Source organism: Oreochromis aureus, linkage group 19 (genome assembly GCF_013358895.1).
Source record: "Oreochromis aureus strain Israel breed Guangdong linkage group 19, ZZ_aureus, whole genome shotgun sequence".
NCBI classification, from domain to species: Eukaryota; Metazoa; Chordata; class Actinopteri; order Cichliformes; family Cichlidae; genus Oreochromis; species Oreochromis aureus.
This window is the reverse complement of record NC_052960.1, coordinates 27833387-27855142: the sequence shown is the minus strand read 5'-3', so window position 1 is coordinate 27855142 and position 21756 is coordinate 27833387. Positions and strand designations below refer to the sequence as shown.

Here is a 21756-nt window from a genome sequence, read left to right as displayed (position 1 = left end):
TCCTTAAAATAATTATTTCACTTTAATCAGCAGAAGACTTTCAGTATATTTTGTCGGATACAGTCAAATTCTTTCCCAGCTGTCATTGGCGATCCATCCACAGAATACTCTTCCTTTTGCCCAGTCTGTCTGTGCGATCACAGGATGGTCACAATGTTTAAGCACATTTTTATCCTCAGATATTTGCAGTGCTGTGCAAAAACTGCCATGGTAGCTGATTTAACAAAAAACAAAAAAAACCCACAACAACAACAACAAACAAACAAAATATACCGTCATGTTGCTTTTAAAATGAAAGTTAATTGGTACCAAAATATAATTTTAGGAACATATTAACCGTGTCATATCATTTATCCTTTTCCTTTATTGCTTGTATATTTTTGGAGAAGATGTCTGAATTGTTGTATCTGTCCTGTCTGTGTGTTCAGGTGGCTGGGCTGGGTACAACCCGGGAGGTGGAGTTGCCTCTTACCAACTACAAGTCCACCATCTTCTTCTATGTCCAGCGGCTGCTGCAGCTCTCCTGCAACGGAGCTGTGAAGACGGATAAACTGAGGCGCATCTGGGAGCCCACGTACACGTAAGAGAGGAGACATCTGATGCAAACTTTACTGCATTTGACAGGTGTTGGACAATTTTTGACTTCTGTTTTTAATGCAGGATAATGTACAGAGAGCTGAAAGACTCTGATAAAGAGAAGGAGAGTGGAAAGATGGTGAGTCTATCCATGTTTTCTCTTTATGTTTATGACTGGATGTCTGATGTCTCTTCATTGACCTCGGATCTGTTCCCCTTCACAGGAGTTTTGTGAACACAGCCTTGGGGTCGGGGGCCGTTCTGGTGGCCTGAGCCCCAGTTCAGTTTCAGCCAATCAGAGCAGTGAGATTCTGGGTGGTGCCAGGGAGGTGGCGCAGGCGAAGGCAGGATGCAGCCAGAATGCCTGTGGAGTGGAGGATGTCCTACAGCTACTGCGCATCCTTTACATCATCGGAGGAGACTCGGCTGCTAACACGCGCACGTTGCAGGAGGGTACGAAAACACTCAGTCGGACACTGCGTTTATGCTACTGGGTCTAATGTACATGGGCATTTTCCTTAAATCTGTAGCATCTTTGGGGACTTTTGGGACTGTAAAACATATGAAAACAAAACAGTTCATTCAACATTTCCATTTTAACCACATTAATGATTATATGTAGTACCTGCATTTGGAATGAAATTGGGTAAATGAGAATGGAGCGTTGGACAATCCTTAGGCAAATGAGAATTTGTTGCTTTGCTCACTTTGGTTTGGTAGTCAAACCAAAACACAAAGCAAAAATTCCTTGAGAGAAAAGCTGAATTAGAACTCAGTGGGAAATCCACATGCCAGCTGGTGGTGGCTAAGAACAACATGGACAGTTAAGCTTAGCTTTAATTCAGCAGACAAAAGACCTAACTAGCAGCAGCGATCTAGCCTGACTTGGCAGGGTACTTCTTAGAGAAGTGACCAACTTAAAACTGATGGAAGACTGTGATGACAGGTGTGTATGGGTGCAGACAAGGCTGCACATATGTCATCACAGGTCATCAGGTGTGAATAGGCTATTTCGGCCAGGAAACGTGACGGTGTAAAATCCCCATACTATGGGTGATGTACTATGTCTGTTCCACATGCAGAAAGCAAATAATATATCACAGCGTGATCAGACATCAGCCACTATAACCTGCCAGTCCCTAATTACAAACTTAAGGTGATATCCACTATCAAGTATTGTATCAATGTATGGTTAAAATATGACTCATGTGTTTTAAGTGGTGAGTAGAATTAGAAAAATGTTATTTAAATGACTGTAGAGTGCATGACACAATAAGAATATGTGACAGTATGTGACAACTGTATCCCGAAGAAAAACTAAAATCTTCATTAGAAAAAATTTGACTGTTTTTCAGCTCTTTCACCATTTCATTAGCACAGTGCATAAACATCAGAAAATACTGATTGCCAATAAATAAGTCAACAGAATCTCTGTCAATATCAGCTAAAAATCCTCCTGCTGTTAATGGTGGTCAGCAGAGGCTTCTGTACATGATTCTCCATTGGCAATGCACTGGCTGTAGAGAGCTACAAACATCTTGTCTGACTGCAGAGAGAGTCTGCCGCTAGAGACAGGCAGGATTATAAAGTATGTGGTTCTGTGCGGGCCACTCTTGCTTGTGCTCTTGTTGGTCCATCAACCAGACACGGAGAAGAGTTGGTTATAACATACAAAGAGCTAAGTTGGAAACCAAAACATGAAAAGTGTGTGCAGCCACTGTCTGTACTTTCCATGATGTATTTTTCCACCCACATTATTATTATTATTATTATTATTATTTTTTTCATGTTTGATGTGGGGTTTTTTTCTTCATGCTAAACTCTGCTGTTGCTCCCATCCTTATTGTGGTCGGCTAGTCAACCAGTGGTATTCAAATATGTGCGTTCAGGTTTTCAGAGGACTAGACGGGAGTATGTTTGTGTAGGTTAAAACACCTCTCTCTGCAGTCTCCCCTTAATAAAATATCTTTAGAAAAGGGCAATACCATGGTACGATAAACTAGCTTCAAGGAAAAGTTTAAAATAGTTGCTTATGTTGAAATGGTTGTATGTGTTAAAAATGGGGACTTAACTTTGAGCTTTGAGGGGGGAATAAAGCTCTCATTTCAAAATCCTGAAATTGTTTGCAGATATAGATGAGCTTCAGTTCAACGCATCTCCTGAAGATTTCACCAGCAAAAAAATCACTACAAAGATCCTGCAGCAGATTGAGGTCAGTATATTCCATTTCTGTCATTTGTCTTGGTTGGAAAAACAATCTGAAAATTTCAAGAATTCCTTAAAAAAAAGACATCTTGAAAGTCTCTAAAAAGTTGGCTTTTCAATATTGTCAAAAATCACATCTCCCTTTTCTGTTAACATAAAGTGTTGTAGTGCACAACGTGCAACACCAGGCTTCAGTATAGTGATTAAAATGTGTAACCTGCTGAAACATCAGACAATTATGGGGGAAAAAAACCCTAAATGCAATACAAGCTCCAGTGAGTGTGATAGTTCACTAGTTAAAGATGTCAGCTTTTAACTGAATGTTTTGGTTTCCCAGGAGCCTCTGGCCCTTGCAAGTGGAGCGCTGCCCGACTGGTGTGAACAACTCACCTCCAAGTGTCCTTTCCTCATCCCTTTTGAGACCCGACAACTCTATTTTACCTGCACTGCTTTCGGAGCCTCCAGGTGAGTGTGATGCAGGAGTAAACAAACATACCATGCATAACTTGAGGCATCTCAGCTCAGTTTTATTTGTATAGCTTCAGTCTATAACAGTAGTTGCCTCAAGACACTTGATATTACAAGGGAGAGACCCTCACAACACAACTTAAAAATGTGGTCCTTTGTGCTTATAACATAAAAAATGTAAAATAAAATAATAAAATAAAATCGGCAACACTTTCTTTTGTTGTTGATTTAAATGTGATGCTTTGAAAACATCATTTTATGACTGACAGATTTAGCATTTTGATCTTCAAAGACAGTAGCTAGAAAAGTTTTTTTTTTTTTTAAGTCCTGTTATCAGCATTTGAATTTGGTCTTTTAACCTTAAAGACCATGTCTTGTTGGTGTACTTCCAACACGCTGGCCTCTGACCCCACTCTGTCTGCAGGGCAATTGTGTGGCTCCAGAACCGGCGAGAGGCAACCATGGAACGTTCTCGGCCGTCCACCACAGTGCGGCGGGACGATCCTGGTGAGTTCAGGGTGGGTCGACTCAAACATGAACGAGTGAAAGTCCCCCGAGGAGAAACTATGATGGAATGGGCTGAGTCTGTCATGCACATCCATGCTGACCAAAAGTCTGTGCTAGAGGTGAGAAGCGGTCTGTTTTTAACAAATCACAAAAGAAAACCTTCTGTGTCTACTGCTAGATTTGCAACACGCACTACAATTGTCGGTCTGTGGCATCCCAGGCTAAGTGTGTCTGTGTGTGTTTCCAGGTGGAGTTTCAGGGTGAGGAGGGAACGGGTCTCGGTCCAACTCTGGAGTTTTATGCTCTGGTGGCTGCAGAGTTTCAGAAAACGTCACTGGGAATCTGGCTGTGTGATGATGACTTCCCTGACGATGAGTCACGACAGGTCAGTATTACCAACACGTTCGCAAAGTGACAGGTTTAAAATTGGTGAAGAATTCCATTCTGTCATATTATGAGACGTTAAAATGGTTCAAGTTTCAAACATTGACGTTAGTGTGGCAAAATAATAATAGAAAAGAGTTGTTATTATCATCATTATTATTGTTGTTGTTGTTGTTATTATTGTTGTTATTAGTAGAAGTAGTAGTAGCATTAGTGTTATATATTCAAATGTTGTAATGTCAGTGCTAGTCTGTTTTAGTAGCTGTGATCAAATGTAAAGGTGGCGTTAAAAGCCAGTGGTCATTAAGCAAGGGAAAATAATTTAGAGTTTAAAAATAGGGATAACTTTATCAAACAGTGACAGTTGTCAAATATCAGTGATGATGCTTTCTAAGTGCCACAAAAAGTAGTTTTAAAATTGAGGAGAAACCCCCCCCCAAAAGAGCCTTGATTCCTCTCTGCCACAGCAGGAATCATCAGTGCCTTAGCTCATTTTAAATTAACAGATGTCCCTCTTATGTTTGTCTCAGGTGGACCTGGGTGGTGGACTGAAGCCTCCCGGTTACTATGTGCAGCGTTCCTGTGGTCTATTTCCAGCTCCGTTCCCTCAGGATAGCGAGGAACTGGAGCGAATCACCAAACTCTTCTACTTCCTGGGCATCTTCTTGGCCAAGTGCATTCAGGACAACCGGCTGGTCGACCTACCAATATCACAGCCCTTCTTTAAGCTGCTCTGCATGGGGGACATCAAGTCTAACATGAGCAAGCTGCTATACCAGTCTCGAAGCTCACCACAGGGTCACGACCCTGAGCGGCCCCACCTGCAGCCCTTCCTGCTGCTGTCTGAGGTGCAGTCTGAAGCATCGACTGAGGAGAGCCAGGAGACATACTCAGTGGGCAGCTTTGATGAGGATTCCAAGTCCGAGTTCATCATGGACCCACCAAAACCAAAACCTCCAGCTTGGTACCATGGCATCCTGACCTGGGACGACTTCCAGCTTATCAACCCACACAGGTCTCGAGACAGTTTTTAATGTCTAGCATTTTCACAGGCAGCCTGAAAGCCCATGTTTTACCCAAGCAGGTCACCCCCTAGCTCACTGCTGAACCTGAACACATCCTGTGACATGTAGTAGTGCTGCTGAAGTTAAGTTCTAAGAAAACCATGAAAAATAAGATGTGACTATTGGTCATTTTGAAACTTCTTGAAATCTGAGGAGCCTTAATTTTTGAGCAATACTAAAAACAGAAACTTGGAAAGTGTCTGCCAACACTAAAAGGCTTGTGTTATCATCTGCACAAGCTGCTGTGGTTTATCAGCATTAGGTTCAATTTTGTTAAAGTGAAGCATGACTGAAACCTCATTCAGACAGAATTAACATGCAAAGTTATGGAGGCAGGGGATAAAAAGAAAATGTATTTTAAACTTGTGAAATTCCAGGATCTGTTCTGGTCTGCAGCAGAAACACAAATGGGGAGAGAAACGCACTAAACGAGTAGGAAATGATAAAGTCAGAGAGAAAGCAGGTCAACAATAGAATATCTACACTACAACAGACTCACGATGCCCTTTTCCTCTCACTTCTCTTCCTGCCTCTTCCAGGGCGAGTTTCCTGAAGGAAGTGAAGGATCTGGCAGTGAAGAGGAGGCAGATTCTGGCCAGTAAGAGTTTGTCTGAGGATGAGAAGAACACCAGGCTGCAGGACCTGATGCTGAAGAACCCGCTGGGCTCCGGACCTCCCCTCAGTGTCGAAGACCTCGGGTAAGAAAAGACGCATACAAAGGTGCTGAAGGTGTTACTCTTGTGGTAATGCAATCTGCATCTTTAGTGTTTGCTTAGAAGGGCTAGAGGTTAGTAAAGACCAAGGCCAAGAGGACTGTGATAATAGCTGCTTTTTACTGTTACACCTGCTGATTATAGTCCTGTCAGTGTAAACAAGACCATCCTAGTGCTTATTTCAAGTAGTAGACAGAAAGTAGGGAAAGTCGAACCATTTCTAGTGACCAATAAAAAGCAGGTGATTCTGACAAGAGGAATAACCTGTTTTGATAGGTTCCTAGTGGTATCCATGCCAGTAACAATAACTGTTATTTATCCAGCTCAGCACGTCTTTAGTGCTTTCACTGTTTAGGTCAAGAGTAAGAGGTCCTTTCTAACATACTCTGGAGTCATGTAGTTTGCCATTAGTCAAGTACGCATTAAGTTTAATTAAATTTAATGCGAAATGCAACTACATTGCAGACACAGTCCAGTTCAGTAATGAAGGTTAGTGCTAGCATCTGCCCGTGCCAGATGCTAGCACTGGCACAGGCGCTAAGTCCAGATGAACATATGAACAGAATCAACTTTTGGGGATACCAGACTGTAAATATAGTTTTAAATGCTCTAAATTTTTCACTTTAGCTTAACATTAACTTGAGTGTTGGCTTTGTTCATCAGCCTCAGAGGGTTCTCCTTGCTCTAATCACAGCATACACAGCATGCTGAAGTCAAACTGGAGTTACCCTTTACACAGAGCTAATAATGGCATTAGCAATTCATTTAAAAAACAAACAAAGATGAAGATGAGTGATACCAGGAAAGGTTCAGCATTTGTTTCCTTAAAGTAAACAATTGGACTGAACCAAAATGACATTAACTTAATAGTAATATTTTCTTACAATAATGCATTGACCAGAAACTGAGATGAAAATCTTTTTTCACATGAGACCACATGGGTTAGAATAAAGTCATATAAAGTTTTTGCCTAGTTAAATCTCGGTACCCAATCTTTGTTGTGGTCAAAAACATCTGAGCAGATGAGCAGCTTAGTAAATAACTTGTGTTCTAGTTCCAGCTGACAAACACAAATGCTGTCAGGACTGTTGAATGCTTGAGTTCATTATTTGCAGTGAAAGAGTTTGTACAGCGAAAGCAGAAAGTTTTTTGACTTGTTTTCCCATATGACACAGACCAGATGTTTGACAGCCACATGAACTTTTCTCTGCAGGTTAAACTTTCAGTTCTGTCCATCCTCCAAGGTTCATGGTTTCTCTGCAGTGGATCTCAAACCAAATGGAGACGATGAGGTAAAAATGCCTCAGAACAAGGTTCTTATGTGGATGGAAATATCTTCACGTAAATTTGCACATTTTCAAGAGTTCACTGAGTGTTTTCTGTGTGTATAGATGGTCTCCATGGAGAATGCAGAAGAGTACGTGGAGTTGATGTTTGACTTCTGTATGCACACTGGCATCCAGAAACAGATGGAGGCCTTTAGAGGTAAATGTGCAAAACTGGCAAATTGTTTCTCTACAGTGTCCTGTCATTGTGGAGAAATCTGTTTTTTTTTTTTTTAGAAAACTTCACAAAATAAAATAGTTTCCTGTTTTAATGAGGAAAGAGGTGGACAACATAACAAAGCAAGAAAGTAGTGCTCTGTGTTCAGAGGCAGTTGTTTTAATGCTGGAAACGCCCTTGACGTGGCCTAATTGGACTTGGTCTTGGTAAAGTTTGAGGGGTGTTTTTTTTCTAAAGATTGACTCTCATTTTAGACCCTTATGTTCTCTCGACTCATTGTCACAATAGAATTGATTCCATTGCGACGAGAAACTTTTCTGGTTCGTTTTCCCTGGCAGTTTAGTAAATTGGTGATTATTTCTAAAATTGAGTGAATACTTGGATATCTAATATCATAAACGTGTCCTCTCCTCCTCAGAGGGTTTTAATCGCGTGTTTCCAATGGAGAAACTAAGCTCTTTTAGCCATAAGGAGGTGCAGATGATCCTCTGTGGCAACCAGTCTCCTTCCTGGACTGCTGACGACATCATCAACTACACAGAACCAAAGCTTGGTTACACCAGAGACAGGTATGACATGTTACATCAACACTAATGGAAACACTGAGCCACGGCATCATGTATTTAACCACTCCTCCTCCTTCAGCCCTGGCTTCTTGCGGTTTGTGCGAGTCTTATGTGGAATGTCATCTGATGAGCGTAAAGCCTTCCTGCAGTTTACCACTGGCTGCTCCACCCTGCCACCTGGTGGTCTTGCCAACCTGCACCCCCGCCTCACTATCGTCAGGAAGGTAAACTGGCTCTCTAAATGTCTGAGTTTGTTAATATAGGTAGTTTTAGTCAGTAAGCTGACTGACTGTTGCCTCCGTAGGTGGATGCCACAGACTCCAGCTACCCATCTGTCAACACTTGTGTTCACTACCTGAAGCTGCCCGAGTACTCATCTGAGGACATCATGAGGGAGCGCCTGTTAGCCGCTACCATGGAGAAAGGCTTCCACCTCAACTGACCACCGCTGCCACACTGAGCATGCTTCTCAAGTCATCTGTCCGTCTCGCCTTGTGACTGACGGATCAGCCAGCCAATCCAAACCAGCTGACGGACTGACGGCCGGACCTCCTGCTACAGGAGGAGGAGGATTTATGTTGCAGAAACAAAATGAAAGAAACGCTCTCACGTCTTTCACACCTCTCTGACCGCCTCCTTCATCATCAGCAGCAGCATCATCTTCCTCACCATCCTGAGCTGCTGCTGCTGCTCTGTTCCCAGCTTTGATGCTGCAGGCTTGCGTGTTTGTGTGTGTACGTGCGTGTGTGTGTGCTGATCTCCTCCTCCTGTCTGCTCTCAGTTTGGTGCCTGGTTTGACTCATAGCTTCTGTTTTCACTTCCTCCTCCCTGAAATGTTCATGGATCCCCCCATCCCCATTTATTGCTTTTTGTTTTTGTGTGTGCGAGACAGTTCTCTGGTTGTTACTGACCAGTTGTAAAGGTCAAAGGTCAGAGAGCCTTTGGTGTTTGTTTTACAATGAAGCTATGGAGACAAAAACACTGGCTGTGTGCAAGGCACATCTAAAGAGAAAGATTTAAAAAAAAAAAAGAAAGCTCTGCTATCCCTGTATTTTCTTTGTATATTATAAACATTTATTTAACTCAAGTTGCAGTTTGAGGTAAACAGATATTTTCAAATGTGTATGCTCCCAAAAAAAAAATCATTAAAATGTTTGCAAAGTATGAAGTAAAGAATGAGTCCTGTGGTCTGTGGAAGAATATGAATCTTTGATTATTTATTTTTTTTTCCATTTTGTTTTCAAGTTGAATTTTGACTTGTTTGTAGTGGAGTTTAAGTGTTTCAGTATTACAGCTGCACTTCAACCAACATGAGGCTGAAGCAGATCCATCATCTACAGCAGTCCAGTCGCTGAAAATCACCGCGTAGAGATGTAGTATTGATTTAGAGATTTATCTTGTAGCCTTTTTCTAAAAAAAAATTTCAAACTTATTATACAGATGTTGTTTCAGTATTTAGGACATTATATTTTTTTAAAATGAAATGGTTATTTAATTTTTTTTTGTTTTGTTTTATTACATATTAGACAGCTTTTTTTATATATATATTTTTTTTATTAATGTTTTAGGTTTATACATATACAAAAAATACCGCCAAATGTCTTTACATTTTGGTTTGTTACAGATATTTTACATGTGTGGCCAGCTCAGTCAAAACAATCCCTGTGGTCTGCCAATACCCCAAAAGACAAATTTAAAAAATGTAATTTATTTCCCGCTAAATTCACACAACCAGTTTTCCTCCTGAATAATTCAAACTGGCCAACTTCAGAGGGAGGCTTCCTGCTCTCAGCTGTGCAGCTCAAACATCTGGATACAGTATACAGATGTGTATTAATATACTGACCAGAGTTCATGTTGGCACTGAGTAGTTGGTTTTTTTTTTTGTTTTGTTTTTTTTTTTTTTTTTTTTAACATCAGTACCTTTAACCAGATTCTAAATTCATACAGTAAGCTGTGGGCCATTCCTCGAGCTTGAAGGACAGTCCGTGACTCCCTTTCTTCTTTTTGTCAGCTCTCCACCATCTTGTCAATGGCGGTGAGGGGAGCGAGGATGCGGCTCTTGTTTGTTTCCACAATGTGTCCATTCTGGATCATCTCATCCAGGATGATATGAACTCGATCCAGATTGAACATTATCTGATAAAGGCGAAGGGTCAAGGAAATAAAGAAAGACAAAGACTCCTACTGAACAAATAGTGATGGGTAACTTTTACATTAATATTTGACCTCAACTCTAAATCTGTTGTGTCTCCAGGTTATTCTTTCTTTTTTTTCTTTTTTTCTTTGCGCCATTCTGTGTCCTTGTCAATGGTCACTGTCCTTCAGCTGACCATAAAATGTAAATGAAGGAGCTTTATTATTGGCTCTGACATCTGGTGTAAAGGTGATTTGAAATTGGTTAATAAGGAATTAAAAATTACTGGGCTTTGGTAAAATATGCACTGCATGTCATGCTAAAAGCACAGTGTGTGCAGCTGTGGCTGTGTTACAGGATACATCCAGTTCACTCTGTAGGGAGAAATACACAGACTGAAATATTCAAACAGCAGCAGCTTTCTATGATTCATGCATTTCAACAGTCTTCATTTGTTGTTACAGACATCTCAAAAAGTATACAATATATGTTTGAAACTGTAATCATTACTTTTAATGCTTTTAAGACCTGCCTTAGACCTGCACTGATAATGGATCCAACGGTTTTCAGCAGTATAGCTGGAGAATTAAGTGAGGTAGAATTTACTTTTTAATTCAAAGGTGCATCTACTAAATAGCTAGTCATTGTGACTTTGACTCAAGTTCAGAGGCTTTTTAGGATTTTCACATTTCTACCACAGATGCATCTACTAGGAGGCTGAGGGGTAGCACTGGCGGCTGCCAGTATTTATTTTTGTAAGAACCTCGATCAAACTGAACTCACCACCCGGCTGAAGTATTTATCCAAGACCTCCACGAAGTTATGAACCAGCTCGTAGATGGACAGCTCATTCTGTGAGAGTAAAGAGGAGAAACACGTCCTGTTGACCATTGAAAGGACGAAAACGCTGAGGTGTAAAATACCTCCGATCAGACTCACCTCACTGTCTGTGATGCCCACCACGATATACAGAGCAGCATACTGGCGGTAAACCACTTTAAAGTCTTTGTACTCCACAAAGGAACACTGCAAGCAGAGAGAGGTTAAAAACATGATATTGTTATGTTATTTATTCGATCTAAACGAGACTGGGAATTCGCAGACAGACACCTGATCTTTCTTGCGGCTCAGGCAGTAGCGTACTACATCGGCCTCAAGCGCTGCTCTCCTGCTCAGCTCCACAGAGTGATAATACCTGGACAGCCTGGTCTGACCCTGTCGGTTTACCATTAGCACGAACTTGATCATTCTCCGATCGGCTGCTGGCTGCAGAGGAATCGTAAAGTCAATATTATCAGTACAGACCATTGTCCCATGGTATGAGATATTGCAATCTAATACACTGAACACCCGCTTCTTGTTGTATAGTAATACAAAAACTGAGTTTGTTGGTTACCTACCACTACTGGGTCACCGGAGTAGTCAAGGAGGACATTAACAAATCCTACACCCTCAGCATTACATTTCTCTTTAACAAGTTTAGTGCCGTTTAAATACAACATAACTTTCAGATGGTCGGGAAACTGTGTAACACATCAGTCATTAAGCTGAACGTTTGTTTTACTTACCGCCAGCTGTTAGCTTGTGCCAGATGCTACATTAACCCCATCAAACGGGCTAAAATGGGAACTTCTGCTAGCGAGTTTTTGCCCCAAGCTAATGTTATTTTAAACACGATGCTTTCGGTTTACAGGATTAAAGTCAGATTACTGTAAAGTACCGTAAAGGTAAATAAATACGAACGAAAGACGAAATCCAATGATATACAGCAATAGCATTTGGTACGCATGCGTAGATAGGTGCATTCCAGGGTAACAGTTATTTCCTACATTTGAACGCAAGTACTTTCTACTTATACTTTCAAAACATGCTCGTAACTTAAGCATTAAGACATTTGAGGGAGTAATTATTCCACGCAAACAATCCAAAAGAAAATCCCACCGATGTTTGCATGTTTCCTCCTTTGAAAGATGCAAAATATATACCTTGTACATAATTTATTGTACTGTACTCACGGTTTAAAATTGGTCGGTACGATCCTGGACGGGATTTTAGATTCAGCTGTTTACAAGTTGTGGTTGTGGTACTTAAAAGGAGCGATAGACAACAACCACAATATGTCTGATAGCTATGCTGTATTTCCTCATACATCTTAATATATGCTCCGTTAAAGAGTTATATTTTACTACCCTTTCCTTGAGCCGTGAAGGTTCCATATTTGGATAGCAGGAAGGGAAAAGGAGGATGGATGTGTCCCGTCAGGCATTGCGGCTGGGTTCTCCCACCTTGACCATCAGGAGCTAGAGAAACAGAGAGAGAGGTCGGGGAAGAGAACAGTAATGGCGGCCGGTTAGGTCTATACACAAACACCAAGTCCTCAGTCAGCCGCGCGCACCACACCGCTCCGAGGAAAGCCAGTTTTACACAACACAGCGGAGCCAGTTAGACAGGCACGGAGCTGAGACACGGGCTTTAGGGGGCGGGGATCCCTCCGCGGATCGTTGCTGCCTGTGGAGACTTTCCTTCTACTTTTCAAAAAAAAAAAAAAATTATGGACGAACACCCCGGCGGAGGAGGGGTCGGAACAAGTGCCCCACGACAGCCTCCGCCACCACAGCAGCAGGGGAATAACAGTAGCGCGAATCCACCAATTGGAGGCGGTGGTGGCGGAGCAGTCATGGTACCACACCAGCCCGATGAGCTACCTCGGCCGCAGCAGCAGTACACAATCCCCGGCATCCTGCACTACATCCAGCATGAGTGGGCCCGGTTCGAGATGGAGAGGGCGCACTGGGAAGTGGAGAGGGCCGAGCTTCAGGTTAGCCCTCCCAACTTAGCACAGAATTCCAACCATGCTAAACCCCAACAACAACAACATGGACAGTGTGTAGACAATTGGTTTTAGAGAGGTAGTGGCAGTGTTGCAACATTTAATCTATAATTTCATCGATTAGTTAGGCATGGCCTTGGTTTAAACGGGAGGCAAAAGCAGCTAAGCTCGATATTTTTAACCCGACTGGCTAAGTGGCTAAGCTAAAGGGTCAGCTCTGGGTTACCGTTAGCTCGACTAGAGGTAGCGCTTAGCTTCAGTCGGTGTCAGACAAATTTAGCAGGTAGCTGAAGCTGTTGTTGCCGTTCTCCTCTGTTAGCTCATTTGTTCATATTAAGCTAAACTTTCCCACTGTGGAAACTGAGTTCAGACGCTAGCTAGCAATGGAGAAGTGAATCCAACCGACTGTCAGCTATCTAATCTCAGTCATTTTGGTTTGTCACGCTAGCTGTTAGCAGTGTTAGTCGCTAATGTTGCTTTTGAGTCAACAGCTGGGCCCGAGCGACTGTGATTCACAGCACATAAGGAAAAGAAATGAAATTGGAGGAAAACTGCGTAACCATTTAAAAGTTATTCTTTTCAGTATGAATGATGAAATAAACTCTTAGTATTAGTTTTAGTATTAGTTAGTATTGCCAGATAAAAATTATGTGACATCAAAGTATTATAAACATGAGATACAAAATAAAAACAAAATAAAAACAAAATGTTCAAGCCCGTATATTAAAGTCGGATCTTGCTGTCATATTTGATAAAAGTCAAATTTATAAACTAAAATTAAATTTAAGAATAAAACCACTTGAATTTTAAAATCATAAGATAAAAGGCAGACCTTAACTATCAGCGTTACAATTGTAAGTTAGGAGGGTAAGACAATCAGATAAAAGGTCAACGCTTTTAGCAGGCATGATAAATTGAGAGCATTTCTAGTTTTTCATAGTCTCAGTAAATGGGGTGCCCATGCACTTAGGTTGATAAAATGTAATCACCCATTGAATGTTGCATGTACTAATATGATAATCAGTAGCATTAAGTAACAAACAAAGACAAGACATTTTTATACCGTGTAGATTTATTTAAATCCACGCCAGTTTAGAGTGCCTTTGGTTTCCTTGTAAAAAGAATACCATGTCTTTGTTTTGTAATAAACAAGGCTAATTCTTTGACATATAAATGAGTTATCAAATCTTGTATCTGTTTTGACAGGTATCCATGTAAGATCAGTTTAGTGTTACATACACTTGGATTAACTAATAGTTTCTTGAAGCTATTTATGACCACTGTTTAGAGTGTATTCACCATGAGGCCATCAAATAGGGGTATGGCAGAACCATTTTATGTATTTATTTGAACAACAGTATTTGCTTTTATAAGTTTCCTGCTACTTGTATAGTTCCTGCTGTAAGAAGATGTTTTAATTCACACAATTATTAAATACATAGAAAATGTATGTAATTTAATACTGCTCTGTATGTGTCTCCAGTGGTGTAGTGGTTAACACATTCCCTTGGTAAGAGAAAGGGCACAGGTTTGATTTTAGCAGGCAACATAAATCCTCTCTGGGGTTGGGTCAGGAAGAACATCTGGAGTAAAAAAGAAACTCTGTCAAATCAAACATGTGGAGCTACCCGCTGTGGCAACTCTTTGTAGCAAGCCTTTGTGACAAGAAAGCAGTCAAAAGTAGATTTTTACATAAATTGTTCTATATAAAGCTCTAATACAGGTCGGAATCACCATCACTCCACGATACAATATTATCACAATACCTCAGTGATGATATGATGATATTGCAATTTTTAACATTTTGTTTGTGATATACTGAGTATTGCCATAACATACATTATGATTTGTGACCTTTTTTCAACTGCAGATAATTTCCTCAAAGTTGAACTTTGTAAGTATTTGTTTTTATCCAGTAAAATAAAGTTATCTCACTTCAGTTATTTATTTTTTTTGCTGCAAAATGAGAGCATCTATAGCAACACCTGCCATAAATGTTGCTATAAGATGGATTCAGTCTGCTGTCAGTCTGCAATCGAATGGGGTCAAGTTGGCAATTACATCCCCTCTGTTTCTGATAATACAGCAGTAAACTGTGATAAATCATTGAAAATCACACCTGTTGCTGTCTACACAGACAGAAATTCATATTTGAATATTACAGTTGCGCTCGGTAACCTTGCTGTTCTTTAGGAATGTAACCAGAATACGACTAGCTGGCAGCCAGTTGAGTCTCTTCGAATTGTGTTCACTGGTAAAGACACGTTCAGACTGATGGCAACATGTTGACAATTTGTCTACATTTATAAACTAAACAGCAGCCATTTGTAAACTTTCTAAGAGTGACTGCTGTCAGTCCAAGTAAAACTGCTACCTCTTGTTAGTAGTATTCCCAGAATATTTTAATTTATTTAATAAAATACTGATATTATATGTCCCTATATCAATATGACCTTGCTATGCAGAATATCACATTACTGTGCTGTTTCAGTTCTTTCCCCCATCCCCAGTAATGTTTAATCTGAAAAATGTAGGACAGTTCAAATAATGTGTGATACTTGAAAGTAAAAACCATTCATTGAATAGATGGGTTTGTTTGTTTGTTTTAAAATTATAAATAGTTAGCAGATCTCTCACAGTCAGGCTGCTACAAATCACGCCCATCCAGTTGCAGCTGTGTCACCAAGCCTGAGTTATTTTAATAAAGGTACCTTAGTTTATTTAACGGTAGAAGCTTTTGTGTCTATATCTGTGAACACCTTTGGGTTTGACAGATTGTCTTGTACTTTGATGGCGGCTTTTAATTAACTGGTCCCAATCAAATTTATCACCGTCATTGTTTCTTGCAGGCAAGCTCGGAATTCGACTTTATTCTGTTCTTGTTATTTGAGAGTTGGTATGTTTATCAGTACCCGAGCGCTCTCCTCTTCCCATTGGCAAAGAATCGAACATGGTCCCAAAACATAACAGCCGAATGCCTTCCACAGCACAACAGAGCTGTTAGTGGTACGTTACAGGTTGAGGTCTGATTAACCCTCTTGGAGTGTTGACACAGATCAGGGATAGTCGGTAGATATTTTCAATAAAAAAGTAGAAAAGTAAATGTCTTGAAAATAATCAGAGTTCAGCCCAAATGGCGGAGATTTCATTCAGAATTTCTCCCTGTTCGTATGAATTTGTATGATTACTTGTAGTTGTTCTGAAGTCACTTGTAAGAAGATGATATTTTAGCCACTTTTATTTTTTAAATTTTCTTATTCTCTCATCCAAGCCTGTGTAGGGATAAACTACAGGATGCACAACCCTGTTGAACAGACAAGTAAAGGAGACAGAATATTTAAAATTTGTGGTCCTGGTTGATTTGACATCTTTCTGAGCTTTGTTTTCTGCCCTTTCATTTGAGCTTTGTGATTGTCAAACAAGATATCCAGTGAGTTTGCATAGCTCACAGAGCACATTGTATGTTAACTGTTCATCTGCATATTAATGCAACTTCTGGGGGCCTATTGCAGATGTTTCTCTGTGTGAAACAAGCAAGTTTTGATGGAGCAGCTACAAAGTTTTTTTCTTCACATCAGAGTTTGCTTATCAGGTGGGTTGATGAAAGACTCACTAGCCTTTTCCCAGTAAAAAGTTTAATGGTGATTTCAGGAACAGCACTGCTGTTTTTGGATGTTAGAAACACATTTTCTTTCATGCTACCTGATTTCACCAGCTCTCTCCTGCTGCTGTTGTTATCAGTGGTTTTGTTTAAAACTAGGGCTGTGTGGGCTTAATAACGTCAGACTTCTTACTCACACACTGCTCCTGAATACGTTTGTATTTCAGGTCTGTTTTAGAAGCAAATGTGGATGAAACCCTCGCATTTACATTATTTAACGCGCTACTGAGCTGTGCATTAAAACGAAACATCAAAGCAAAGAATTTATGTCAAGAATTTCTTTTAAATCGAATTATTTGATGAATCGTTGCAGCCGTAAATGTCAGCATCACAGGTGTGAAATGCCTATACATATAGACAACTAAGTTAAATGGGCCAACCCAGGTCACCAATTTGTGATCCAGGTTTTTGAGTCAGGATTTGACCCTTTTGGAGTCCAAATGCTGGATCAGTGCATCTCAAGATAAATGGTCCCTGGCAGACAGAGTTTCACTTGTGGATGTCATAACGCTGATCCAATTTGATGTTAGTCAAGTCTCAATTCAAGCTACAGTAACATAAGAGTCTGTGTTGTTCTAAAATCCTGTCTCAATCCACACACAGCTTTTTAATCCATTATTGGTCTAATTTGCCTAATTTTAACTCTGCTTCAGATTTGTTGGCAACAAACAGAAATACTTCAGTTTAGTGGCTATGACTTTTAAAATGGAAGGATTTCCTGTTTTCTCTGTGTTATGTATTCAAATTCATAATGTACTTCATAGTATACATTGTTAGTGTGAGAACAAAAACCTGTTGGTGTTGTTTCTTCGTGGTAATCACTTGCGTTTTGGTGACATGGATTCAGCAAGTTTGTCTGATGTCTTCTCGGGTTCAGTTATGTGATCTAGGGTTGTCAAAAAGGAAAAGATACTCAAATTCAATTGGCACAAAAAATTGCTCATATGATCTGATAATATTGATACTGACAGTGCTGTCTTTGCCTCCTCCAGATGACAAACAGCCACAGTGCTGCCCTCACTAACAGCTAATGCCGTTTTTATGCTCCCTGCGTCGCTTGTGTATTTTTTATATTTTTCACTTCACACCCTCTGTGATGACACAGTCTTCGTGGCATGTCAGCCAGTCAAGTGCCTCTTGATTTTTGTTACTTGGCGTGTGTTTGTGGAAAAAAGCTAAAAATCGCAAATCATTAGCAATGTATTGGGATATTGTAATGTTTTGATTTTTATGAAACATAAAGTGTTATGTTAAGTGTTAAGTCCCAGATTGAAACTGAAAAATTAACCAGCAACTAGACAGAAACAACAGCATAAAATATCGTCTTTGTTTGTATTGTTCAAATCTTTTAAAAGTAGTATTGAGTATGAGATTTTTTCCTGGATGTCAGTATGGAGCTTGAAATTTTAGTATCATGACAACCCAAATGTAGTCCAATTTATTTCCTGTTTGCTGCATAAACTGGACAGAATTGATAGATTGCGATCTACCTGCAGATGCAGCATAATTTTGTCCTTCCGCAGCTTCCCTTTTGCACTTTTGCTTTTCAGCACTGTTTGCTAGGGTGACTCAGGTTCAGCTGTGTTCTGAAATAAGTAGGTTTAACTAAGCATTCTGTTGTGCTCAAGCCCCACAGGGATCTGCATACCAGAACCTCCAAATGTGAAGATATGTGGCAAAGCAAGTTTGGAGTTTGTCTTTATATAGATAATCTGTTCCTAATAATTCAAATAAGCCTAAAAAGAACACTGTTGTGTAAAACAAACTGACATATGGGAGCTGTTTGCTGCCTTTGTTATGTGGTTCCGCAACTTTGTAGAACTCAATCTGATCTTTGCTCACAAGATGTTACTAAACCCATGAGTTTTGATCAAGATCAGGTCAAAGGTTGTCTTCTTTACCTGGAGAGAGAGTAGCAGTAGTTAGGGCAGGGCAATGTTAACTCCATGTTTTGATATGGAGGGCAGGGCTGTAGCGGCCTGGCCTACTGGGACGTGCTCTGACAGCCTGATCCCAGCTGAACGCTAAAAGTAGACAAGCCCGAAATAACTGACGCGCGCGCGCACACACTGAGATCCAAATACCTGTCAGTCACAAACATGATTGAACAATCTGTGACTTATTTTTTTTTCTTTAAATTGTAATATAATTTTTAGTTAAAAGTTATCTTTTATGTTAGAACAGACAAGCTTGAAGAGTTCCTCTTGTCTTTGACCTGTTCTTGTTTCTTAAGACATTCAGGGAGGATATTTCTGGATCCTGTGGATGTTTTGGTCACTCTCCACAACTTTAAAAGGTTGAGATGTTTTTGGGTTCAGCTTAGAAGTTTTAAAGGCAGGTTGTCAGTAAGTGTTCTCACAAAGGAAACAAGTACAAATCCGTGTCTCTCAGTCATACAGTTGTTCAGAAGAATTGCACCGATGCCCCCAACCCCATTTTCAGACCGGTCTTATCTGTCAGTGTGGCAAATCTGGGCCAATGAGCTCATTTCTCGCACACACACACACACACACACACACACACACCTACCTTTGTCATCATCACTCCAGTACTCTGACTTCACTTTGGTCCCTAAGGAGCGTTTGATTCATGCACACCAGGTGCACTGGTTGGGAGGGGTTGTGTGACCTGTACACATCCAAATGAACTGGACTTGAGGAGCAGCCTTTCAGATTAAAGTGATCAACAACAAAGACCTTCAAACTGCAGGATATTTTCTAATTAGTCTGAAGTCTCTTTGTAAAAATACAAGCAGTGTGGGGGGATAATCCTACCTACAACTATATAGATGTTTCGACAAACAAAAACTAATCAGAATCAAAGTCTTATTCAGTTAAGCTCCAGCAAGGAACAACTGCTGGATTTGATAAAATATTGAATTTGTTATTTGGTTAAGTGTATATAGCATTAATTATGAGTATAAGCAGTTAAACCAGTTTCACAAATATGGCAAGGGCAATTGCACAAAAATGGTACAATATGAAATTAGTAGATTGGCCAGTTTTTATGTTTTTCCTTTTATATAGTTTTCCTTCCAGCATTGTTGTGCTGACTTTTAATTTTTAAAAATGTTTTAGATATCTGATAGAACAGTTTGGCTTATGAAAGTGGTTAAAATTTCTGCCTAATCAGCTTATGGTTGCAGCAGCAGACACAGCAGTAATAATTGTGCTTACGTAGACATTATGATTCTAACCCAAACTGTTCTGTGTGTGTGTGTGTGTGTGTGTGTGTTCACATTTAAACATTACATCTCAATTTCATAAACCTGGATTCGCTTTTATCTTAACCTTAACCTTCCAGCAGTCATTGCAACACCATACGGACAAAAGGGCACCTACACAATACATATCTATATATAAGAGCTGCTTGGCCATGGAAAGCTATGGTATAAAGCTCTGGGCAAACAGATTTTGTGCGGATGTTAATGCCAGAGGAAGTTTAGAATTCTGCAGTTAGTGAGTCATTGGAGCTTTGATTAATTTTATGCTCTGTGCGCCTGTGCTCTCACACCTTCTTGGCTGAGTTGCTGTAGTTTCTAAATGTTTGCAGCTTGTATATTGCCACTTACAGTTGATTGTGAAATTTCTTCCCTACTAGATGTTTCACAAACTGATTTGTTGTACTGATGGCATCCAGTGTCACATGAAAATTTGACGAGCTCTTTAGGATTACATTCTTTGCCGAATGTTTTTAAAAGCAGACTGCATGACAAGGTGCTTTTATACACCTGTGGCAATGGATTGAAAACACCTGAAATCAAAGATTAAGAAAGAGTGGTTCAATCTTGTATGGGCTGTGACCCAATTCAGGGTCTACAGCCTTAAAGTACGCAGCCTCAACGGTCCTCAAGGGCCGCGTACTCAAAGACCGCTAAGGCCGGAAGTGCGAGGCTTGTGAAATGGGACGGTCTAGCCTCCGTCGCGCTGCCCAGGTTGCCTAGCAACCATGATAGCTGGAAACGTGTGGTTGACAGAAATGAAGGAGAACATATTTTGTTCATTTGTCTCTACACGAGCTTTGTGTGATTTAATAAGTATCTGAGGCTGAGACCACAGGACTGTAAAACATGATTGTTGGCCTTCATATCTGTACTGAACAGTCATTTAAGATTAGCTAGTAAATAACAATTAGTTAATGTTGTTCATGAGACTAAAGTCAGTTGTAAATATGATATGGCCAATATTATAGTTATTAATCATTATTAGTTATTACAGCAGTGAGTTTGAACTCTCAAATCAAATCACTTTTATTGTCACATCACATGTGCAGGTACACTGGTACAGCACATGTGAGTGAAATTCATGTGAGTGAACTGTGTGTCAAATACTGAGCTTCAGTAAAGATTCAAGTTGCAATTATTTATATTTCCTATCACCTTAAATCTTCACTCAAAGACAAGTATCTCTGACAGTGTATATATAGGTGTATTATATATAAGAGACAAACAGGGAACAGTCTGTCTATTCTCGCCATCTGTCAGCTGCTGCTGGCTCTTCCTCCTCCTCTTCCTCACACACTGCTGAGTTTGTCCTGGTGGATCAAAAGGGGTGCAAAGCCTCACAGATGATGTGCAGCAGTGGGTCCCTCAGTCTGTCCTCACTCTGGACACTTGCAGTTGTCACACATGGAAATCAAATGTGTGATAAGCTGCAGGATTCAAACACAAGTGTAACTTATAAATACATGTTCATACTTTTATTACACAATCAGAGAGAAAGACAAAGAGAGAGAGTGCAGGACAGACAGACAGGTGACAGTCTCAGGTGTATACACTGCTACAAAACAGCACAAGAGAAGGAGGATTTAGTGTTTGTGTTATTATGAGTGCTAAACAAGAAGAGTTCCCAGATGGTCCAGTGGACACATGTGTGACTCCTGTGATTAAAGCATCTTTCTTTCAGCTTAACGAGTGAACCGTCAGCTCGTTCAAACACACGTTAAAGTCCGTTTGGCTCGACACCACCGAACAGAGGCAGCAATATAACATAGCTAACATTAACAGTGCAGTTTGTGCAGTTTCTGCTTGTGCCGTGATATTCAGGACTGCAAACCGAGCAGCATCACTGACTTTCAGCTTGTTGTGTTTGTCGATATATGACTGACTTTAATTAGCCATAAAATCATCACATTCTCTGTAAG

General features: G+C 40.3%; 3 protein-coding genes across 10 annotated transcripts in view; 2 read left to right on the top strand and 1 right to left on the bottom strand.

Annotated features, from left to right (window-relative positions):
* Positions 1–9159, top strand: part of hectd1 (HECT domain containing 1) — a 42122-nt gene extending 32963 nt beyond the window's left edge. For 4 of the 5 annotated variants that reach the window (XM_031745849.2, XM_031745847.2, XM_031745848.2 and 1 more), the window contains 14 exons: positions 429–580; positions 661–715; positions 801–1029; positions 2706–2788; positions 3119–3246; positions 3674–3875; positions 4004–4141; positions 4671–5155; positions 5744–5902; positions 7131–7209; positions 7309–7402; positions 7839–7989; positions 8066–8210; positions 8291–8428. In XM_031745849.2, coding sequence (XP_031601709.1) covers positions 429–580; positions 661–715; positions 801–1029; positions 2706–2788; positions 3119–3246; positions 3674–3875; positions 4004–4141; positions 4671–5155; positions 5744–5902; positions 7131–7209; positions 7309–7402; positions 7839–7989; positions 8066–8210; positions 8291–8428 — 2238 coding nt within the window. Of the gene's footprint in view, positions 1–428; positions 581–660; positions 716–800; positions 1030–2705; positions 2789–3118; positions 3247–3673; positions 3876–4003; positions 4142–4670; positions 5156–5743; positions 5903–7130; positions 7210–7308; positions 7403–7838; positions 7990–8065; positions 8211–8290 lie in introns of all 5 variants that reach the window. The other variant, XM_031745845.2, reaches the window with a different exon arrangement.
* Positions 5771–12422, bottom strand: ap4s1 (adaptor related protein complex 4 subunit sigma 1). Of its 3 annotated transcripts, XR_005609354.1 has the most exons (7): positions 12313–12422; positions 11234–11389; positions 11063–11149; positions 10907–10975; positions 10486–10518; positions 9910–10125; positions 5771–5897 (listed from the first exon to the last, which is right to left on the bottom strand). XR_005609354.1 is itself a non-coding variant. In XM_031745855.2 (6 exons), exons 1-6 carry the CDS (start codon positions 12337–12339, stop codon positions 9997–9999), a joined length of 501 nt encoding a protein of 166 aa, XP_031601715.1. In that variant the 5' UTR covers positions 12340–12422; the 3' UTR covers positions 9518–9996. The 3 variants fall into 3 exon arrangements, 2 of the variants coding, with proteins under 2 accessions (XP_031601715.1, XP_039459099.1); XM_031745855.2 differs by lacking the exon at positions 5771–5897 and having other exon boundaries at positions 9518–10125; XM_039603165.1 differs by lacking the exon at positions 5771–5897 and having other exon boundaries at positions 9862–10125; positions 10486–10497.
* A 221-nt stretch (positions 12423–12643) lies between these two features.
* strn3 (striatin, calmodulin binding protein 3) overlaps positions 12644–21756 on the top strand; it is a 29876-nt gene continuing 20763 nt past the window's right edge. For both annotated transcript variants that reach the window (XM_031745851.2, XM_031745850.2), the window contains exon 1: positions 12644–12941. In XM_031745851.2, coding sequence (XP_031601711.2) covers positions 12675–12941 — 267 coding nt within the window. In that variant the 5' untranslated portion in view covers positions 12644–12674. The remainder of the gene's footprint in view (positions 12942–21756) is intronic.

Coding starts and splice junctions, on each gene's coding strand:
- ap4s1 (XM_031745855.2), bottom strand. CDS start 12,339: ATGGAACCTTCACGGCTCAAGGAAAGG. Junction 11,390..12,312: donor CTTCACGGCTCAAGGAAAGG/GTAGTAAAATAT, acceptor ATTCCTCTGCAG/CCAGCAGCCGATCGGAGAAT. Junction 10,126..10,485: donor CCCTACAGAGTGAACTGGAT/GTATCCTGTAAC, acceptor CGCCTTTATCAG/ATAATGTTCAATCTGGATCG.